The sequence below is a fragment of the Atractosteus spatula genome, chromosome 13, assembly GCF_055471065.1.
Source record: "Atractosteus spatula isolate fAtrSpa1 chromosome 13, fAtrSpa1.hap1, whole genome shotgun sequence".
NCBI lineage: Eukaryota > Metazoa > Chordata > Actinopteri > Semionotiformes > Lepisosteidae > Atractosteus > Atractosteus spatula.
In genome coordinates, this window is record NC_142718.1 from 7,184,580 (window position 1) to 7,206,440 (window position 21,861).

Here is a 21,861-nt window from a genome sequence, read left to right on the forward strand (position 1 = left end):
AAACAATAGTGATGCGCAGGTTGGCTTTTTTTTTACTCCACCAGCCGGCGGCTGTGAGAAACGAACCCGCACCCTCCCGACCCGATCTAAAATCTTGTTTATTTAACCCGAGCCCGACCCCTGAGTGCGAGTCAACCCGCGCATCACTAGCTGGGACCATCTGTCCTGAGACTCCTTAACTCTTCTCTTTTTCCCTAATGTTTTCTTTTAAAAACACTGTGAGACATATTTGGGTTAACATGTTCAGTGTTCAGTGTGTGGTCATTTGTTTGGTGCGAGTGAAGTTGTATTTACTCTCTGACCCAGGGAAAAGTGTGGTGTGGACGGTCGAGGAGAGAATGCAGGCTCGCGCTGTGTCCGTTATTCTTGATTCTTTTTTCTTCTTCTGGTTCGGTCGGCTAGTTTTTGTTTTTGTTTTTGTTTTTGTTTTATCAATAAAGTTTGATAATCGGCCAGTGAAAGCTCTGTTGTCCTTCACATGGATGCCTCCTGCTTCCCCACACTGTGAAGAAATCCTTCGCCTATTCCCACTACGCACCTTGCAAATCAAAGAAACGTTTTAATGCTTCCTCACGTACTCGTCTCGAAAATGACTCATAAACCACCTCCTTCTCTGAAAGAGAAGATTTAATCTACTAAGCTCCTGTTCCATACTACTTAGTCCCTCCGGTAAAAGTAGAGTTTAACATTTAATGATCCAAAAATACCTGGGATCAAAATTCAATCTGTTCAATCCAAGCGCCTAGAAAAGATCATAGCATTTCTTGAGGCTTGTCCTTTGTGGTCTTCCACCGCAATGTAAAACCTTTCCCTTCTGGTCAAACTGCTCTGGAGGAATCCACTAATTCAAAATTTTGTGAAACACATTTCAAAAGAGTGGCAGTCTCATCTACTGTGGGAGTCACCTTACAGCTACTCTCTATGATCCTTTCCATATCCCATCATCCAGTACTCTTGACATCTCCTTCAAATTGAACATTATCTCTTCAACCCAGTAACAGAACCCTCTTGTGCCAAGGCCTCATTACACATTGTAACCATTTACATTGCAATTCTAGAAAGTCTAATTTCATCGGACCGCCCCATCACACTTTTCCCTCACGATCTTTCTCCCTTCCTCTCTGACAACGCTTATCCATTACACATCCCACTCTTTTCCCAAGGGTCGAGTAATCAGCCATGATTTGATGCGGAAGATATTTTTGTCTTCCACTTTTATTTCCAGCTCGTTTTGTAATATCTTTCCGGAAAGAAAGCTAACCTACTCTACGGGTTTGGCGTGCCCCCTCTCACTTTTCGGTCAGGACGACCTTACAAAAATGGACTCCATGGACACCTCTTGCAGTCATGTTTATTTGCTCACGTAACACATGAGCCACATCTGTGTGGAAGCCCTTGCTTTCAACATACCTGAAGTCTCATTTACCCAGATGTTTCCATTTTTTGTCCACTGCCCCTAGGGGTTGTGTCTGTCTGTATTAAACAGCTCCATCTGGAGGCTGCTGGATTCTAATATGTGATAATCTCTTTTTTTTGGGGGGAAGGGGTGCTACATTTTGAAGTGCTGCAAGTTCCTGGGAGAGAATCCAGGAGCTATATAAATGTGGGTTCCTCCATATCCCGTCTCTCACTCCTAATTTGCTTGCCTGTTGTTGCAGTGTTGTAGGTCCTGCTTTGACGTACCGCATCAGGCAGAACAATCACAACCTCAGTGCGGAGGATGTGGCCGACAAAGCTGGTAAGTGAACTTGCTTTTGGCTAGAAATTGTCTGCAGTGGTTTTGGTTTTGACAAAATGGGGTTTCTGGGAAATCTCTGTGAAGACGCAAAGGGGCTTTCATCTTTAGAACACGCCTTGCTGTGTCGCTTTTGAGCATGGACTTTTAAGAGTCGGTACCTCTACAATTTAAATTTGGCTTTCAGAGACGTTTGCTTTCATGGAGAAGATTTTATTGTTGTCGTTTTTTTCTCTAGCCAAAGCAGTTTTTTCTCCAAGAAAATAAACAACATCATTGGCATTCCTGGATGTTTTGATAGTTTTGGGGAGTTTACCTGAGCAGTCACTCTGAAAACCACAGAACTAAAAAAAAACATTATTGTCTCAGTTATAAAGATGCTTACCATTAAAACCAGAAAGCACTATATATATTTTTACCCTCCTTTAACTTACAAAGAAACATAACTGCTTCCAAAACGTTGTTTGAAGAGCATCCATCTGTAGGTAATATGAAAAGCATTTTATTGTTGAAATTCTTTAATTTTGCCACCAAGGGATTGATGGGATACAGCTAGCTAACCTCCTTGTGATTGGACATGAGGCCATCTCTGTTGAAAACTGGATGCCCATTGTATATATAGATTCTTGCTGGAAGAGCCTCATCTTTTATATCATACCGATCAAATAAGATAAGAGATAAGATCACTTTATTGGCCATATACAATTTCTTGCATTAGGAATTCGTCTTTTCACATACCCCAGCTTGCTCTCCATGAGACACACAGACAGGGAGAGAGAAGCTTGGGGTCAGAGCGCAGGGTCAGCCATTGTACAGCGCCCCTGGAGCGGTTGGGGTTAAGGGCCTTGGTCAGGGGCCCAATGGAGTAGGATTCTTCTTCCAGCCACAGGCGCCTTAGCCAACTTCTACTTAAGTGCTGTTATAACAAACAGTTCGGATGGAGCATCAGCTCTTCCACAGTTGCACTGTAAGGAAGCAGAAGTCGCTTCACAGGAGAGACACTGATGTGAACCAGATTAAAAGAAGAACAAGACTTTGTTTCTGTTCACCTTTAGAATTAGCACTGCCAAACATAGAGCACGTACGCCACACAGGTGAAAAAAATAAGTACCCCTTCTGTCACGAATATACTTCACAGGTAAATAAATCCAAATAGCCCAAAAGAGAAGTGGATACGAGCTCTCACAAAATGGGGATTTAAAGTTTTTAATTGCTTAAAGAAACAGTTCAGATAAATGTCGCCAGCATGCCCTCATTTTGTGTTGTTGTTGTTGTTGTGGTTGTTGTCGCTTTTTGTCAGAATCCTTTCATCAGTTGATGAAAGTGTTGATGAGTGACAGCAGAAACACTGGCGCTGTTTTGTTCCGGTCTTTGATGCAAGGCCCTGAATTCAGAATCCCCAGTATCAGCTTGCTTCTATTCAGCCCTTTTGTGTATCTAGGCCTCATAAAAGCACTCCATTTGTTTCCCCCCCCCAAAAAAACCCCTTTCAGCTAATTTGCAACATGGTGTAAAGCCCTGTTCATTAACATAAACATTGCCTATTCATGGGAGGCTATCTTTAAAGACACGCTCTATGTCAAAGCGTAGGGCGGGGGAAAAGGGTAATTAACCCAGCATGATGCCCATCACCCAGTGGCAGCTCGCTTGTGTGGGGTTGGCACAGGGCGCAGAAGGATGAGAGGGGACCCTCTCTGGGAAACGTGTCCCCTCTCTTTGAGAACAGTGACATTGGCCACCCCCCCCCCCCCCCACCACCCTTAGAGAGCACATTAAACTGTCAAGAATAATTAGGAAACTGGGGGCACACGCTATAGGGAGTTTTCTGTAAGCTATTAAGCTATGTAAGTTTCTATTTTCTGAGGACTAGTTTACTTTGTTTTAAGTAACAAACAAATGCAGATCAGGAGAGTCCAAGGCGCTCATCCTGCTGTTTGAGGAAAGAAATTAGGGTATCGGTTTGAATAGCTCAGCAGCGCCTTTATTTCTTGAGGTGCCTCAAGCGATGGGGGATGCCAATACATGTGTTGGTGAACTTCTACCGCTGCACCATCGAGAGCATCCTCACCAACGGGATCACCGTGTGGTATGGCAACACCTCTTCGCGAGAAAGAAAGGCACTGCAGAGAATGGTCAATATGGCCCAGAAGATCATCGGCTGCGGTCTCACCGAGATTAAACAGCTCTATGAGGGCCGCTGCCGTGGTAGAATTCTGGCCACCACAGAGGACAGTCACCACCCCGGGCATGAGCTCTTCACCCCACTGCCCTCAGGCGAGAGATATAAGAGCATACGGACACTTACCACTAGATTCTTCAATAGCTTCTATCCACAAGCAGTGAGATTGGCGAACACATTTAGCCATCCCCCTCGGACCACACCTACACCATCACCATCTACCTCTTTATGATTTCTTATCTATTGTACATCTCCAGTCACTGTTTACACGTCTGTATTGTTTACATTCAAACTGTCTACATGTTTACTTGCACATTGTCTATTGTTTGTTTGTATATTGTCAAGATGCACTGTTTGCACTTTGTTTTGTTTTTTACACTTGTTTTACAATCGAGAGGCTTTCTGTAAGTAAGAATTCCATTGTACCAGTACCGGTTACATATGGCAATAAAGTTCAAGTTCAAGTTCAAGCATGGCTGGGTAGCTTGTTCCACGCCCCCACTGCTATTTGGGTAAGGAAGTGCCTTCTGTTCTCAGTTTTCAGTGCGCTTCCAGGTAGCTTCGGCTTGTGCCCTCTGGTTTAGTGTTTCGCTGTTCATTCTGAAGAAATCCACTGGGGTTGACTGTGTTTTTCCAAGGGAAGGAATTTTAGTCCTTCAAGACAGTTTGTGCCATTATCAGCATCAAGCTAGACAGTGCTCCTGAGATATCAAGGTCCATTCAACCCCTAATATATATTACATTGTGTATTGTTCTCTTAAGATGCATGGTTTAGGGCTCTAGTCCTTAACCATGGTCAGGCAGGAATATGATCATATTAATTTTTTGATATTCTTTCCTCTTACTTAATTTGGAACAGTCATATTAACCTAGGAGTTGGTGAGTGAGTGGTAGAATTGTAGGATGGTACGGTGATGTGGATGAAACTGCCCAGTTTAATCATTTATTCCACTTCACAGTACATAGATTATTGCTTAGTTGTCATGGCTGAGGATAGCCCACAACATAAGAGTCTTGTAAAAACAAAATCTAATTTTGTTACCTGCTGCTGCAGGTTTTTTTTCCCCCTTCTCCCCTATTGTTTGAAGCCCTTGTGAGACATGTAAGCTGTGTTTTGCATTTCAGCATTAAAAGCAAGCATGTAAAACTGCCTTTCAAGTGAATTTGCGATTCCCTCCTTATGCTCTTTATTCCTTCTGAAGGAAGACAGAAAAGAAACTATACCCATCTAATATAAATGAAATGCCCTTTTCATAGACATCCAGCAAGGCTTAATAGGTAAACATTAGCAAAACATTCAGAAAGGGGAGAAAGGGAGTTTTCTCTACTTGAAGTTATCCCTTTAATATCATTATGGTAATAGCAGTATATTCCCTTTTATTATGCAGTCAGCTCCTTTGCATATGGCCCTTAAGATGTAATTGTGGTTGGAATTTTATTTAGTCTCTTATACAGTAGCCAGCATGCCTGAGTGTATACAAGGACCATAATTTGAAACTGAGCTGTGGTTTGAATTCAGACCTGACTGCCCCCGAATCATACCTGACCCCCGCTGCTCTGAAGCACAGAATGGTTGAAGTCTTAGTAGAAAACATCAAAAAGCAAGAAGGTAAAAGCAGCCATCAAGAGCAACCACAGCTGTATTGACGGAGAGGCTTCATTTTCAAACTCTTTTCCCTAAATGGTAACTTCCTCCCCTCCCCTCACTGTAGACCTATTGTTCGGAGGTTTATTAACAGGCTCTTTTGATGTCCCTGTACATGAATTGGGAATGGCAAAGTATTGTGGGTGTAATTAGACAGTTCTGCTTATTAGCTAATTGGGCTTCAATTTCTTTTTAAGAGCACTACTGTAAGGTTGCATCTGGGACCTTTTTTTTCAGTAAAGCATAAGTTACTAATTTCAGCAATTGAGATACATATACTGCAGGTTGTTAGCATCCAGCCTGCTGTCTTCTGCAGTAGGAACTAAAGTATGTGCACTATATGAGACTGGTGCCCTGCTGGTCTACGGGAAATATTAGTGTATTGTTGCCTATAGATGTTATGTAGAGTCTTTTCATGCTTTGACTATATAAAGATCCTGTCGTATGTATAGTGGGTATTTCCTGGTCTGCTCCTGTCTAGTGAGGTGCTCTAAGGTGCTAAGAAATAAAGATATCATAAAATAACAAAGGTCATAAATGAGTAGAGGCCATTTGGCCAGTCTAGTTAGTATGGTTCCTAGGAGCTAGGTGATCTGAGGATCTCATCCATTTGCAGCCAAGAAGATAGCTGTGATAACATGGCGGGATAGCTTGTTCCAGACTCCCGCCACCCTTTGTGGAAAGAGCTGTCTCCTGCTCTCATTTCGAAATGGATTTCCCCCATACACTAGCTTCCATTGTGTCTTGTCTCCATTTCGTGATTCACTGTTATTTCTGAGGAAGTCCAGTTGGTTCACTTTGTCAGTGTCCTTGAGCAATTTTGAATTCCAGACCCCCCCCCCCCCCCCGACATATCTGTTCACTCTTCTTAAGAACAGAACACTGGTTAAAAACAGAAAGAGCTCATTTGACCTCTCCAGTCCAATTGGTAGTGAATTAGTAATCCAAGCCTCTGTAGAGCTGAGCTTCTTGAAACCAGGGTATCACTTTCAACAGCCTTTGCACTAATTGCACAGCAGCATCTTTTTGTGTTATGTGATGACCACATCTGTGCACAGTATTGTAAATGATGTGTCAGAATCATCTCAGCACCTAATAAACTCTGGGCAAAAGCATTAATTCAAATGATTTTTCAATATGCATCAAGAGCGCTTTAATCAATGAAATTGTTGTGCAATATCTAATTTGCAGGGATAATAACAGGGATAATAGACTACAAGCATGAAATATTTTGAGAAACTAAATGAAAATCCACTACTGTTTACTATCAGATCTCCTCTTTAGTGTATGCAGAATGAACAGAACCCCAATTTATTCTTGTTTTATCAACTAAATTGCATTGATGGTATTTTTTACATTATATTTCACTTTTAAAAGATTATTTTCACTAATTTTTTTATCAAAAGCTTTATTAAAACATATTCAGAATCGTACAACGTACAGTAGCATGCTTTTAGCCTTCAGCACAGTAAATGATATTGCAAAATCAAAAGGCAAAGAAAAAGGCCTTTATTATCTGTATTGTGTGTTTTGCTACATTACATTTCCCTTGAATCTTATATGAACATTATTTTTTGGCTGATTTTTTTAAAATAACTTTTACCCTGTAATTAGTTCTGGAAATGAGAGTTTGGCAGACCTTATTTCTTAACAAGCACAAATGTTACAATGAGATGACAATATAAACCACTCAATGACCATTCTTTGAAAAGTATATCTAATTTATTGGATTTAAAATCAGAGTCCTTCTTTATTTTTTTTCAAATTACAAATCCTTTTCCATTTATGAAGTGTATTAATAATCCAACAGTTATTTTCTAAACGCTTTGAGTTCTGTTAGATGTACAAGATAATGTTTGATGGTGATATGTCTACTTCTCCTGTTGCTTTTCCTCTCCATTTCACTGAGGTGTTACTATTCATCCAGATTACATCTCGCCTGAGCCAGTTACAATTCAAATGTGATGTATCTGTGAATACAGGCTTCAGAGAACACATAGAAAATCATGCATAGTCTTGGGTGATGCAAAGTTATTCAGATATATTGGGGAAAGATTCTTGAATAAGTGTCTACTTTTTTTTTCTTGTAAGCTTAAAACTGGACTCCAGAACTTTGCTGATGGGACAAACACCAGGTGACCTGTTGTCAGAAATCGAGACATACTTGTTTAGAAATGCCAGAATTGGAGCCTTTAGACAAATTACTAGAAACTGATTGAAGCAGGACAGGCCTAGTGTTGTCCAAATGGAGAAGGTCTCTATGACTGAAGAATATTTCATGGAGAAATCGACACGAAACATTTGCAAAAATATCGTTAAAATGGAACGGAGATCCAGAGTTTCTTTCTCAGCGATGGGGAAAGTAACAAAGATGCAGCAGACAAATAAGTAAATGCCATATAAAGTAATTCATTTTTTTATATTTTCTGTATGCTCCCCCTTCGTTTTATTTATTTTACATTTCTTTTTTGAAGGGGCTGTTGCCAATATTATACGTTTCCACATTAATACAATCAAGTATAAAAAACCACCACTCACAGGGAGCTTTTAGTGACACCAGGCACCCTAGCCAGCAGGTCTAGTGAGGGAACGCCCAGGAAGGAAACTACAGTACACATAGAAAACCCATTTGGACATTGGAAGACCATGCAAACTCTTCCCAGAATGCACCCCAGATTAAAACTGAACCCAGGTCCCAAGAGCTGTGAGACAGCAACACTATCCATCACACCATACCCCTGCCTGCAAAGAAACATAAGCACTTTAGCATAGTAAGGGATCTGTGTGACACTTAATGAAGATTAAGGCTTAAATATAGCACAGATGCAAAGTTTTTGGGATTGGAATCTGCTGGAATCTTATAATGTTAATCACTTAGCATAGATCCTCCTCCTTGTTATTTCTCTTCCTCGCCCTCAGGGAATTTATTTACTGTTGCCTGACACATGAAATGCAGAGGGTAGAAAATGACATTAGACACAGACACAGCATTTGCTTTACTGCTCCCTCCAAAATTGTAATGGTTTATTCTCAATTTTGTAAATATATTGCTGAGAAAATTAGACAGATGTCATGTTCTTCACAGGTAGCCCTTCTTGAACATTGCCCTCGTATCCTGAATAAATAAGAACAGTCTTTTTGGCCTGAGTTTCTCTTTTCTCGACTGAATGGCAGGTGAGAAAAGGACTCGATTTTCTGAGGTTTGGTTGAGGTTTCTGTAAATGAAGATCACAATCTAATTAGGAGTCCCCTTCCTTTATTCCTGAAGGCTAGCAAGAGCCGGGTTGGGTGCCAGACACGATGAAATATTAATGGCAAATCTTTTCATCTCCTGTGAAGTTAAATGTTGGGCTGAATGGCAAAAGGAATTGAGAAAGGTTAGAGGCAGGGGGTGTGGGTAGTTTCAGTAGGGGGTCAGCATTCCTGCCTTAACCGCTCTGAAAGGGAAGTGTGCTTATTTAGAGGGATGAAAGCTAATGGAAGAGATTCGCGAAACTATACACTTTTGCCCAATGTCATTAACATCAGTGATTCTGTAATTCCTGTTTTACATTCCTACCTGAGAGTACTGCCAAAGGTTGCCTCTTTCCATGAATAAAGACTGACGTATTCCTAATCCTAGTCTCTCTAAACATATGTCAAAGGGAAAAATAACTGAGAATGGATTTTAAGAAACCGACACTCAGGTATACAAGGAATACATAGCAACAGTTTTCTAAAGGTAGTTGAACTGGAGAGTTTTGTTTAGAGTGGAGTGTTCAAAGCCAAAGTATTTCATCGCTGGTTTTGTAACAGTTTTTCCTGGGGTATTTGTATTTTTAGTAGATGGTGATGTGTCTTTATAGGGCTTTTTGTTGGGGCGCTAAAATGTCTTTTCAGTTTCAGAATTCAGATTAAAATCCTATCAGATGCAAATATATTTTGTGCCCGATTGTTGCCTTTTTGCGTTGGAGTCACAAATCCATTGGCTGTTTCAATAAATTTGCCAATCCTTTTAATTAAAGAGATGGAGTGGAACTCAAACACTCTTAAGCATCTCATGTAGGAGAATATAACATCCATCCTTCCCTTCATTATTCATAGCTGCTTCAACCTGAGTGTCACGAAGTGTTCTTTCAGGACCCTATGCAGACAACACAAGCCGGGGGGAGAGAATAAAACAGGGGGGAAAAAGGCACGCAAGGGGCTGGAAGGAAAACAGGGGGCGTGTCCATGGTGCGCTGGTGTTCGGGGGAGGTGTGGCCGAGGCAAACAGTCCGAGGGAATCCGAGGCAAATCCGAGAGGGTAGCAAAGGTCCAAGACCGGGCGATCCATCCTGACAGACAAACAGAGTTAAAAGCCGGAGTGGGATCCGGTGGAGGGTCGAGGGAATAAGAAGTGGGTAACGGGACCCGATGCTCCAGTCCTGGACCCAGGTGGTCATGACGCCGTTGTGAAGCCTATGCCGTCGAGTCGCTCCTGGACTCGCAGGTAGGCGGGCTTCCGGGAGTCCATCTTCCAAAGCTGAGCCCAGATTGGCAGGAACAGATCTGGCTTTTATAGCACGCGGGGCAGGAACCGGAGGCAGGTGCAGGCGATCAGTACAGAACAAGGAAGGGCTGGAGCGTTCTTAAGAGGAGGGGTTTACGATCGTGACACTGAGAAGATCTGCAGTGAGCCCCTAACCCAGCAGACACAGTTCTTAAGATAAAAATACACCTTGGACAAGACATCAATCCATTGCATGGCACACACACAAAGACAGGTGAAATAAAGAGACCTCAGATGGTATCTAGGGGGTGGGAGAGAACTGTAGCACCTTATGAAAACCCACAAATCCAGTTTGTTGAACATGGACTGAACGGGAAGACCTCTATATAGGACATGCCCTAAGCCAGAATGAAACCCAGTAGAGAAGCAAAACTTCAGAAAGGACATTTATTTTAAAAATCAAGTTTGATCTGTTACTTTTTTAAAAGGTGTTTAAACATAATGTTATCTGGAACAAATTGTTCTTGTAGTGCAGGGAGCTCAAATATAAAAACATTCATATCTTTATTTTTTTCCAGGACTCTGATTCCATTAAAATAAACAGCTTTGCATGTGTGCTGGTTAATATGGGGTTTTTTTTCAGCGGCACAGTGCAGGCCAAAAACTGTAAAGAGATTATTTCAAAAACCACTGCTATCAAAAAAGCAAGGACAATTAAATTGACGTATTATTGTGCTGTACTCTAACGGAGTGCAATCATTTATGTGGGTAGTCGAAAGAGCTGTGTTTTTCTCATATGCAGATGGGGGGGTTGTTGTGTTTAAAGCTGAAACTTGGAATGGAAATTGAAAAAGTAAAAAAAGACTTCCAGATAATTCAACCACAGTCACTGCTGTCTGCTGCATTTATACAGTTAAATGGGGGGATTATAAAAGTATAAAAATAGAGAGGTTGTTGAACCACAGAGTGACACTAACTGACTAATCAGGTTCTGACACAAGACTAATAATTTCATCTAACATGTCAGTTACTTGACACTAGTGTTCTTTATTCGCTAGCACAGCTTGAAAATTAGTAACAATCTGGTCCAAACTTGCACCAAAAAAACAAATATGTGTTAAATAATAACACAATGGATGCACTGTAGACAGATATGAAAACTCAGTGAGTTTCAGAGTTACACCTTGTGTAGACATAAAAAATACCGAATTATATCCTTATACACAGCATAAACACCTGAACAGGCCCTATAGAGATAACCTGTGTCCTAATCAAATGAATCCTAATGAGCAGTAAATCTCTCTCTCTAAATCATGTATGCCTAAAACCATAAACAAAATGAGAATGAGAACCAATTTCCTTATTCTACATTGCTAAAAAGGGAAAGGCGTTTTTTAATCTGGGGATCCCAAAATGCTGTGCAGGTAATCAGAATTTCCAACTAAATAAGGCAGAAGGATCTCTTATTTATTAAAGCCCTGAATCCTGCACTCCTTTCAGTGTTTGGATGACCTGGACAGAGTCTGGTTCAAGGCTGATTAGAAATAGGAGCTCTCCCACACCATAGCGTGGGATAAGGATAATGATAATGACGAGTGATGATGATGTCCCTTCTTTCTGTTCTCTCTGTATCTGTATTTACACTATGGCCCAATCCTATGAAGGCGTGAAAATTACCTCACGATGCCCTGGTCATGGTGGAACGTTTATTCTTTAACAAGGCACTCGTAATGATTTACAGTGACGTTTATTAACAATAAGTAAATTATTGTCGTGTAAATAATTGAGAAATCATTTTCATCATCAATATCTTTTTCCAGATTTCCTTAACTGCTGAGTCGAGGACAGCTACGTAAATACAGCAAAATAACACCTATTGTATGAAAAATCTTTTGGGTAAGGTAGTCAAGCTGGAAGTGCAAACACCATTAACCCCAGATGAGACTCAGCTTGTCGCCTCCAGTCACAGAAATACATTAGAGGCAATGGTAGATTGATGTTGACATGTTTGAAAGAAGTTGGGAAGGGATTTATTACCAAGTAGTTCCAGTTAATACGGCATAAACAAATGGGAAGCCATGTTCTAATTACAAAGTGCATCATTAAAGCCCCGTGAATACTGTGTTGAATTTTGTATTGCTGTCCTGAAAAGTCTTGAAGAGTAACCAAGATAATTTCTGGTTTCAAAGAAGGGTCATACCCAGTCTGTTTCAAGGGCTGGGTATGAAGAAGGAAACGCTTCTTGAAAACAGAACAAGAATTGCTTTGGGTATTTTATAAATCCCAAAGGTATTGATAAAGCCAATCCGAGATCAAGAATGAAAGGATGCAGAGGAAACCTTCACTTCTGGGATTGATTAACTACTGGAAAGGGGATGAACAAAATTTGCAGAATGGCCTACTGTAAAAATGTGAAACCAAGGTCCTGACTCTCTGTGGTCATTAAAAATCCCAGGGCGTTTTTGGAAAAGAGTAGGGGTGTTACCCCGGTGTCCTGGCCAAATTTCCCATTGGTCTTTACCAATCATGGCCTCCAAATAATCCCCATTTCTGAACTGGCTTCATCACTCTGTTCTCCTCCCCACTAAGAGCTAGTGTGTGGTGAGAGTACTGGCGCACTATGGCTGCCGTCACATCATCCAGGTGGGGCTGCACATTGGTGGTGGTGGAGGAGAGTCCCCATTACCTTTAAAGAGCTTTGAGTAAAGTATCCAGAAAAATGCTATATAAGTGTAAGGAATTATTAATTATTATTACACAGTTACGCTCTTCCATATCACATGGCTGCTGACCAAAGAAGTTTGGCCCATCTGTTTGGGGAATTTAAGAAATTGACATTTTCTTTTCTTTTCCAACAGTGGCTGAGAAGACCTTTTTGGAGTCGGAGACTGGGCTCAAGATCTTACAGACAGGTGTTGGAGAGGTAACCTTTCACCTTTCTTCATTTTGCTATATGGAGCACATTTTACTAATACAATCAATATTCTCAGTAGAAAAGGCTTTGTATTTTTGCCACTATGATAAAGATAGGACAGTCAGATGACAGGACTCATGCTGGTTTCTTGTCTAGTGGTTAGTGGACCATTTTTAGTTCACAGAATTGTCTTTGCTTTGGAGCCAAAGTTCATTGTGTCTTCAAATGGATCACTCCACTTTTGCCATGAATTGCTGGTTCAAGCTGTTTGAGGAGCATGATAGAAGCAACACTGTGGAAAAGGAATGAGACAGGATGCCCTCATCCAAAAAATGAAAACTTATTTGTTATATTATGACTAAGTGTCATTTAATTATTACTTTCATTTTCTGTCTTATACTGGAATATCTGACTGTTTACAGTAAACCTTAGTTCAAAATGTATTGTAATGTAATAATATATTAATATAGTTCAGGTGGGTAGCTGTGTCACCATGCGTAGTCTGCAAAGGAACAAGTAATAGGTTTATTCCAAGCTGAAAAGAGAAGAGAGAAAACACAACTTGTTCCTTTGCATATATTAATATATACTATATCTGCAATCACATGTCAATAGTGCTACAGTAGGTGAAGGGGATTAGAAAGAAGCCAGGAAAAGGATCTTTAAGATGCATAATACTGTCAACACTGTCAGTGTTTGTTAGCTTGCAATGATAAGATACTGTATGATCTCATGGCTTGGTGTTAGAATTTCAGATAGATAAGGTGTTTTGATACCAATAGATACCTGTTGTGATGCTGTTTGTTTTCTAGAAGAAACATTTTTAAACAAAAACCAACATGCACCAAAGACAATATCTGATACCTGCATTTGAAATGACCTTTGCTGTTTCTAGAATGTGGTTAATTTTTGTGTGCGGATTTCAACATTGAGGTCCTTATGTTTATAAGAGTGACCTTTTCCAATAAACTTTATGGAAAAGGTTTAAATATTGCAAATTTAGAGGTTGCTCCTAAAACAAACTTCTGCTCACCTGTAATTTGGAGAAATTGGTATGGTTCCTGTAACATCACAGATAAAATAATGATGTAACCTTGTTTTTTACCACTTTTGGTGTGAAAGACATGTTTTGTTATTCTGGTGTACTGTATATTGCAAAAACTGGCAAAAATGATTTTATTACAGTAATCAAACTTGAAAAGTGGTGAGTTGTCATATTGGAAGAGAAGTGAGTGGACACCAGCAGTGTTATGAAAATGATAAAGATACCTTAACAACATTGCAAAATGAGCTTCAAATGCAAGGACTACATAACAGATGTCACCACTATTTGTGAGCCAAATGCTTAAACTTTTTCAAGGAGCATCAACTTTTCTGTGTCTTTGTGGAGTTGGTGGAACAATGTCTTTGTGGACTTGTTAAGGTGAGGCAATCAGCATAACTTTTTTCTTTTAATCAGTATGTTTATTTGGGCATAACTTTGATCTTCCCAGAGTTCAAATCTGAGTTTTCTGCGTCTTACTCCAAGCAATGAGACAAAGCAGACAGTGCTTCATTAATGCCAGGTTCTATGCAAACGGAAATTTGGTGTCATCACCATGGAAATAAAAACTTGTGCCGTATGCTTGTACAATCCTTACTTGGTTGTAACACAGAGTTATACAAAGAGAATGGGACCAAGAACAGATCCCTGCAGGACTCCCGATTGTGCCAATTTTGTGGAGGAGGATCAAAGTCTTATTTGAACAAATCTCTGATCCATTTAGCAAAGCTATGAATAGTACAGCACAGATACCCAGCAGGACAAGAACAATTGTGTCTTCTTTAACTATGTTGAGTTTATGTCAACTGTACATCACTGTCTAGGATTTATATGTCGAGGATGGATTTAGAGTCTTGCTTGGTGAACTGTTTAGAAATCTTTGAATAAGCAACAGCAATAATGGACAAAAGCATTGCATATGGCACAGTACAATTAGTTTTTTCAGAAGGAATGTCCTCATCGAGGATTAATTCTCACATTGCAGGCAACAAGCATTCAAGGCAAGGTAATGAACAGGAAGCAGGGAGTACAGATAAGGGGTATATTCTCAGATTGGAGTTAATTAGTGAAGTATCATCAATGTATTTGGACCACGGCTGCTCTTAATTTCTATCAGTGATTCTGATAGAAATTCTGTACTCTCAAACGTAGTCATGATAACAAAACAGACAAAATAACAAACACTGTAGAACCTATAAAGGAAATTAAAAAAGGACTTACAACATATAATGCAGACCAAATGACAGTTTTACAAGAAGACAGTGTCACAAACTATAAATAATAGATGGGAACCTTTTAGAAGCTATTCAGAAGGCCATGTTGCTTATATTTACATCACTTTCATCTTATAAACAATGTAGGGGATTAGCAATATAAAAAGCGAACAGAATGCTAGGATACACAGTTAAAAGACCAGAACCTTAATCACAGAACGTTATGTTGAAATTGTGCAGTATGCTCTTCATTTAGATTAAGTGTTGTCCAAGTGTTTGAGCCCTTTATCAAACTCTGCTCAGCCGTGTTGTCAAGGGTGATGTCATGGCGTGTTTCAAGGAAATGGTTAGATGAGATCAATCAGCTGCTAACAACCAAAGATATTCAATGGGCTGGAAGGCCTCGTTTGTTTTTAGTGTTAATGTGTTAGTGTACCTGTGTTGAGAGGGTCTTTGCAAACTTTGTTCATGCTTTTTTCTGTTGACGCTGCAGACGGACATACAGAACTGGTTTGAACTAGAATGGGAGGACACAATGCTGGTCACAAGGGCTACTATGTAATTCTATACTGTGTTTATATAGGAACATGTGCTACAAAATTAAATACTAAATTGTGTTAAAAGAAGTTATCTTTGGCAAATAGGGAAGAGGAAGATGAGGGTGATTTTGGAATGCTGCCAATCTGACTAGCACAGGGTCAAGTGTGACAGATAACAGAAAAATATTAGAGCACCGGTCTACTTTAATCACATTGAGAAAAATACACGGAGCATCACTGGGCGTTTCGCTCCCATGCGCATGAAATAAAAACTTATTTTAACCTCTGAGGCAGACTCCTGACTTGTCTTTTAAGGGGAAGCAGAGAAAGTTCCCCAACAACTGTTTTAATTCCGATTGAGTCAATTTTGCTCATTCGTCCATCCATTTTCTAACCACTGGATCCAACATTGGGTCACAGGGGAGCAGCAGGCTGTTCTGGCAAGCAACAAGAGCAAGGCAGTCTATTGGGCTAACCCCACCTCTGAAGTGGCTGCTTAAATAGGGCAGTGTTTTTACTTGGATGATAATTGCAGTAGTCCCAATGTTGAGAAGGTTTATTCCTACAATATAGATGATAAGTGTTCATGTCAATAATGATTTGTAAATAGGGGATATTATGCAGGATATGCAAAGATAACTTCCCATATTTGCTCTCTTCTTCATGCTGCATGTGGTATGGTTAAAAAATTGCATATGGAAAATGTTTCAACATTTTTAGAAGGTGTAGCGCAACTCCCACAAGTCAATCTGACTAATTTGGGATGTCAAAGTCATTGAGAAAATGCTCTGAAATCAGATACTTTTTCTTGACATTTTGCAAGGTTCTCTTTCAGAGACACGGTTCTGTTTATATTGCACTCTGCCGGGACTTCCCAGCTCTGGAATGATTTAGAATGAGATGTTTTCCATTTTGTATCAAGATATGACAATAGACCAAAATGTGCTTTTTTTTTTTAAAACTGTCTAAACGAATTGAAAAGTGTTGGGGAGGGTATACCCAACAGTACCAAACTTGAATTGATAGGTTTCCATTGTATCAAGGGACCATGAGAGGGCAGCTAAACTTTTACTTCAGAACCTTGGAGAGTGAAGGATAGTCTTCTCAAATTCCAGAGATGGCAGCTCATGAAGACTTCTGGAGCCCTTTTCCTAAACCTTACTGTGCATCAAAGAAGCAAATAACAACACTCTGTGAAAGTATGGGTAATCTGTTAGGGGTTATTCAAGTGCATTCTTTGTTTGGGCATGTTGGTTTAAGTCAGAAATGAATTAGATGGCCACTCTTCAGCTTTCCTTTTAGGGCTGAAGCCAGATACATGCAGCATATTTTCAGATCTTCTCTGTGTGGAGCAGAGTTTGTAAATCTGCTGTCGGTTCTGATGGAGCGATGGGATGTCATGCAACATGCAGCCCACAGAGAATATACCAGTGTAGTTGGTATGCATGTAGTTGTGTGAGGAATTGCAAAGATCTGGTCTATAAGATCTCATTGTCTCTGGTGAGACACTGCTTGCAGTGTCCTGAGAATGACTTCACTAGGTTACAGAGCTTTTTGTTTTATTAAAAACAGTGCTTCAGAATATGCAAACAAATGGTGCAAGTTTTTGATATTAATGTGCACATGGACAGGCTAGTGTCCAACCATAGTGCTGTCTTATTCTTCTGAGCAAACGTTGCTCCGTATTCTATATAGATGCAACCAAAAATATTCAAGTTTTGTTCCAGGAACCCAGTAGTTTTGCATGCAAGCTTGGAAATAAACTTTCAGGGATGATCTGCACTGCGTGTGACTCCTGGCGTATGCATTCCAGCTGAAGCACAGGCAGTTTTGCTTTCCGAAGAGAAGGTAGTCAGTGTAATTGGATTACAGGTTTCAGTTCATCTGACTTCTAATTGACTGAAACATCTTAAGAGCCCCTAACATGCACACAAGTAAACATTGATTTTTTAAGAGTAGATGCATACTGGCCACTGAGGTGCTTTATACTTGGTATGGCATTTTGGTTTAATGTTCAAGGGTGTTCAGTCCAGTTTAATGACTTCCACACTATTGTAGGATATAACTGTTGCATTTCGCAGAATTGGCGGTCACGCGTGTTTGGGAATATAAATGTGTTCTTTCCGTCTGTCTTATACGTTTTGTAAGGCCAGGGTGCATGAACCTACCCTGACCTCTGTCTCAACTTCAACGACCCATCATGCTCTCATTTTCCTTTCTTTCTCTTTCTCTGTCCTCCTGTCTGTCTTCCTTCCATACGGCGCCATGTAATTGTTTGATTCCATTTCTGGTTGCTCCTTTAACTTTCCGGGCCCCGCGTTTTTCTCCGTTCTGTGTGGTTCTCCCTGCTTCTTTTACTTCGCTCTTCCCTTTTTCCCGTGCCCTGTTGCCTCTCTCATCTGCCTTTGCTCTTCGGCTTTGTGTGCGGTATCTCTGCTTATTCAAACCCCTTTCTCTCTCTCGGCCTGTGTTCAGCTGCTGTGGACCTTTCAATCGGGAATAATCTCCTTTGTTGCACTCTGCCGCTCATATTTTTTAATTATTCTCCCACCTCTCAATATCTGGCAGGCGCTTACTCTGGGTTTCGTAGTTTTTTTTTCCCCTTCCTTATTTTTAATTCACTAATTAGACCTGGCTGCACCTGCCTCTTTTTAAGTCTCTTTTATGTTAAATAAATCCCACCTCTTTTTTTTGTTTCACCATTTTCTCATTCCGGAGTCTATACAGAAACTGAGGCACTTGGCATTTGAACCCCATAATTATTATTCCTCAATCTCATTAATTGTAATCCTGGCCTGTCGCACCTAGTATTGATTGAAGGAGTGTTTCATACATGCAGCCATAATAGCTTGCAATTATGGAAGAGCAGGGCAAAAAAAAATGGAATAATAAACTGATGCAATAGCTGTCTGAGCTTGTGTCTGATTGTTTTTTGTGGTCCACCAAACAGCTACATATTCATCATGCCTGAATCAAAATAGACGGCTGAATCTGAGTGACTGTTGTCATTTACCTAGACGTAAACGTGCGAGATTTTCATACGCATTAAAGGTGTAAAGAAGGTTTTCGACTGGTATTTTTTGACCTGACATCTTGGTTTGAACCGTTGCTACCCGAACTGGTTTGTCATTAGACGTGATTCCCATCTTTCCTTTGGTAGCTATCGAGCCCGCTGACTTCCTAGTTGATATTATTAGACTCTTCACTTCAGAATTCTGAGGGCATGCGATAGAAATAATCGAAAAAAAACAGAAACATCTAAAAAGAGGTCATTTCCTTTGCTGGATGTGGAGATGACACCCCAAAAAATTTTCCTTTGGCCAGTTGCATAAAATCCTTCATGGATTAAATACAGAAACCTTAATGATTAAATGAGGCCTACTTTTCTCTAGGGTGTTGTCTTTACTCTCTTCAGCTGTCTTGTGAACTCATATGTGGGGAAATTAAGAGGAAATGTAACTTGAGGTGTTTTATTTAGCTGACTAGTAGTTCGGCCCACTGATATTTTCCATCTGAGGCTTGTGACTATTTCTCAGAGAAGCGTGCAATAAACCCTTTTTATTTCCATGTTTACAGCTTCTGCTGTGATTACGCACACAATTCTAATGTGAAATATTTTTTTGTTTGATGTTGTATATTGAATTTCATATCGAATTTGAATTTGCAAAGAAAACACTCTCTAGTGAATTTATGGATCTGGGTAACTTGTACAAGGTCGAAATGAGAAATAGCAATTCCTTTTTTTTTTTATTTCTGTTCCCCATTCCGACACCCCGTTCTGCTTCTGCCTTCTTGATTAGGTCTGGTCTGCAATAGATCCTTTCTATTAGCTCAGGAGGAGTTGGAACATGCGTGCACATCTCTCAGGCCATTGGCTTTTCATTAGCACTGGGCGTCTACAAGTTGTAGAATCTTAAAAGGGAGAACAGCGACTTCTCCGTCTGATCATACTGTAATCTCATGAGCATCTGGAAAGCCAGAAAGACCGCCTTTACAAGTAGCTATAACCTGTAGCTGGGAAAGTAATCCTGTAGGTATTAGGGTTTACTAGGCCTGTTGAGCCTGATTACAAAACGGTCTATAGGGGTATATTGGCTGATAATAAAGCAACTGGTAATAAAGTATACTGGTTGACATGTATACAGCCTGTCACCAGCAATTCATAACATAATCAGAGGTTTAGAACTTGAAAGTACTCAGACAGCCCTTACAAATACAGGGAGTTAATTCCTATCTACTTTGTAGAAATACCCGAGTTTTTAATAATTGCTTACACTTACAGTATATAGCATTTTTCTGGTCACTCCACACAAAGAGCTTTACAGGTAGTGGGGACTCCCCTCCACCACCAATGTACAGCATCCACCTGGATGATGTGATGGCAGCCATAGTGCACCAGTACTCTCACCACACATCAGCTATCAGTGGAAGGAGAACAGAGTGATGAAGCCAGTTCATGGATGGGGATTATTAAGAGGCCATGATTGGTAAAGGCCAATGGGAAATCTGTCCAGGACACCGTGATTTTTAATGACCACAGAGAGTCAGGACCTCGTTTTATGTCTCATCCGAAAGACGGCGCCTTTTTACAGTATAGTGTCCCCGTCACTATACTGGGGCATTAGGATCCACATAGACTGCTGCTGCTGGCCCCACTAACACCTCTTCCAGCAACAACACCACTCAGATATTTTCAACCAGAGCTTGACATACAGTCTAGCCTTCCACTATTGTTCATTTCAGATGACATCTGCTCTGTGGGAGCAGTTTATTCTTGATGTGTTTTTCATATACATGTATGAAGCTATTTATGTATAGGGATTATTCATTGCAACCCCTCTGAGGAAGAAGCATCCTCAGTCAGAAGACTAGGATGCTGTGGCATTCAAACCTAGACAAGCTGGAGCTCTTGTCCAGCGTGGTTACAGGTCATTATGAAAGGGTCATCTGACTTTCAGTGCACCACGGTAGGGCCTATGCAATCTTAATAGATAAGATAAGATCACTTTTCACAATTTCTTGCATTAGGAATTTGTCTTTTGGCATACCCCAGCTTGCTCTCCATGAGACACAGACACACAGACAGGGAGAGAAGCTTGGGGTCAGAGCGCAGGGTCAGCCGTTTATACGGCGCGCTTGGAGCAGCTGAGGTTACGGGCCTTGCTCAGGGGCCCAACGGAGTAGGATTCCTCTGCCGGCTGCAGGATTTGAACCGGCAACCTTCCAGCCACAAGGCGCAGATCCTTAGCCACACGGATGGAACTGAGTAGTGTTTAAGGGCAAGAACCTAGTGCTCACAGCTTATCCATACTACCTGAGCCATATAATAAAATATAGTCTGAAATCGTTATGATGGAATATCTGTTTAATGAAGGGAGTTATATTCCTATGTTTAAAGTCTGGTGGCAGCTTCAGCCTGCAACACTAACATTTGAAGCCGTGAAATCATTTATTACATTTCTGTTATTGCGTTGTATAAGTGGTTGAGAGACTGCAGGTTTCTAGGAAGGATGTGTTCTTTACTGGCCATTCAATTGGCTTAGCAATGACTAAGAGTCTATTCAAACCCCTGTCCTCAACTTACAAGTGGCAGCTGGTAGTTCAATGAATTGGTGAAGAAAGAATGTTTTGCAGTAATAATAGCTTGTGTTGTTATAAATTCATGGTGATTTGTAGGATTTTCAGTCAATAAAATGCAGCACATATACCACATCACACATAAGTAACAAACGTTTGCCCACGTGTGTGAAGCCAAGGTTTTTGATCTCGTAAGAGTACTATTAACATATCAACACTTGCTGATAGCCGGCTCTGTTGTTTGAAACAGGAAATAGGCCCGACAGTTTTTTTCCATCTAGGCGAAATGATGAGGTCTCAAACGTTTCACCTCCAACTTTTCAACAAATGTCAAGGAAGAAAAATTTCACTCTAATCAAAACTCAAGTGTTCATTTTTGGGTATTATAAAAGCAATTTCACTGTACATCGGTTAACTCTGGTTGCTAAGTAACCGGCAAGAGTTGTCAATAGCTTTACAGCGTTCCTTCCTGTTTTCTTTATTATTAAAAGCATTATTTCTCATTTTGAATGAAATAAAATGTGTCCACACCACGCATGAATGAA

The 21,861-nt window shown here is 40.4% G+C and overlaps 1 protein-coding gene across 2 annotated transcripts in view; it reads left to right on the forward strand.

The window, feature by feature from the left end:
* Positions 1-21,861, forward strand: part of LOC148821720 (receptor-type tyrosine-protein phosphatase-like N) — a 148,770-nt gene that overhangs the window by 74,783 nt on the left and 52,126 nt on the right. For both annotated transcript variants that reach the window (XM_088930150.1, XM_088930151.1), the window contains 2 exons: positions 1,659-1,738; positions 12,889-12,953. In XM_088930150.1, the coding sequence (XP_088786276.1) occupies positions 1,659-1,738; positions 12,889-12,953 (145 nt within the window). The remainder of the gene's footprint in view (positions 1-1,658; positions 1,739-12,888; positions 12,954-21,861) is intronic.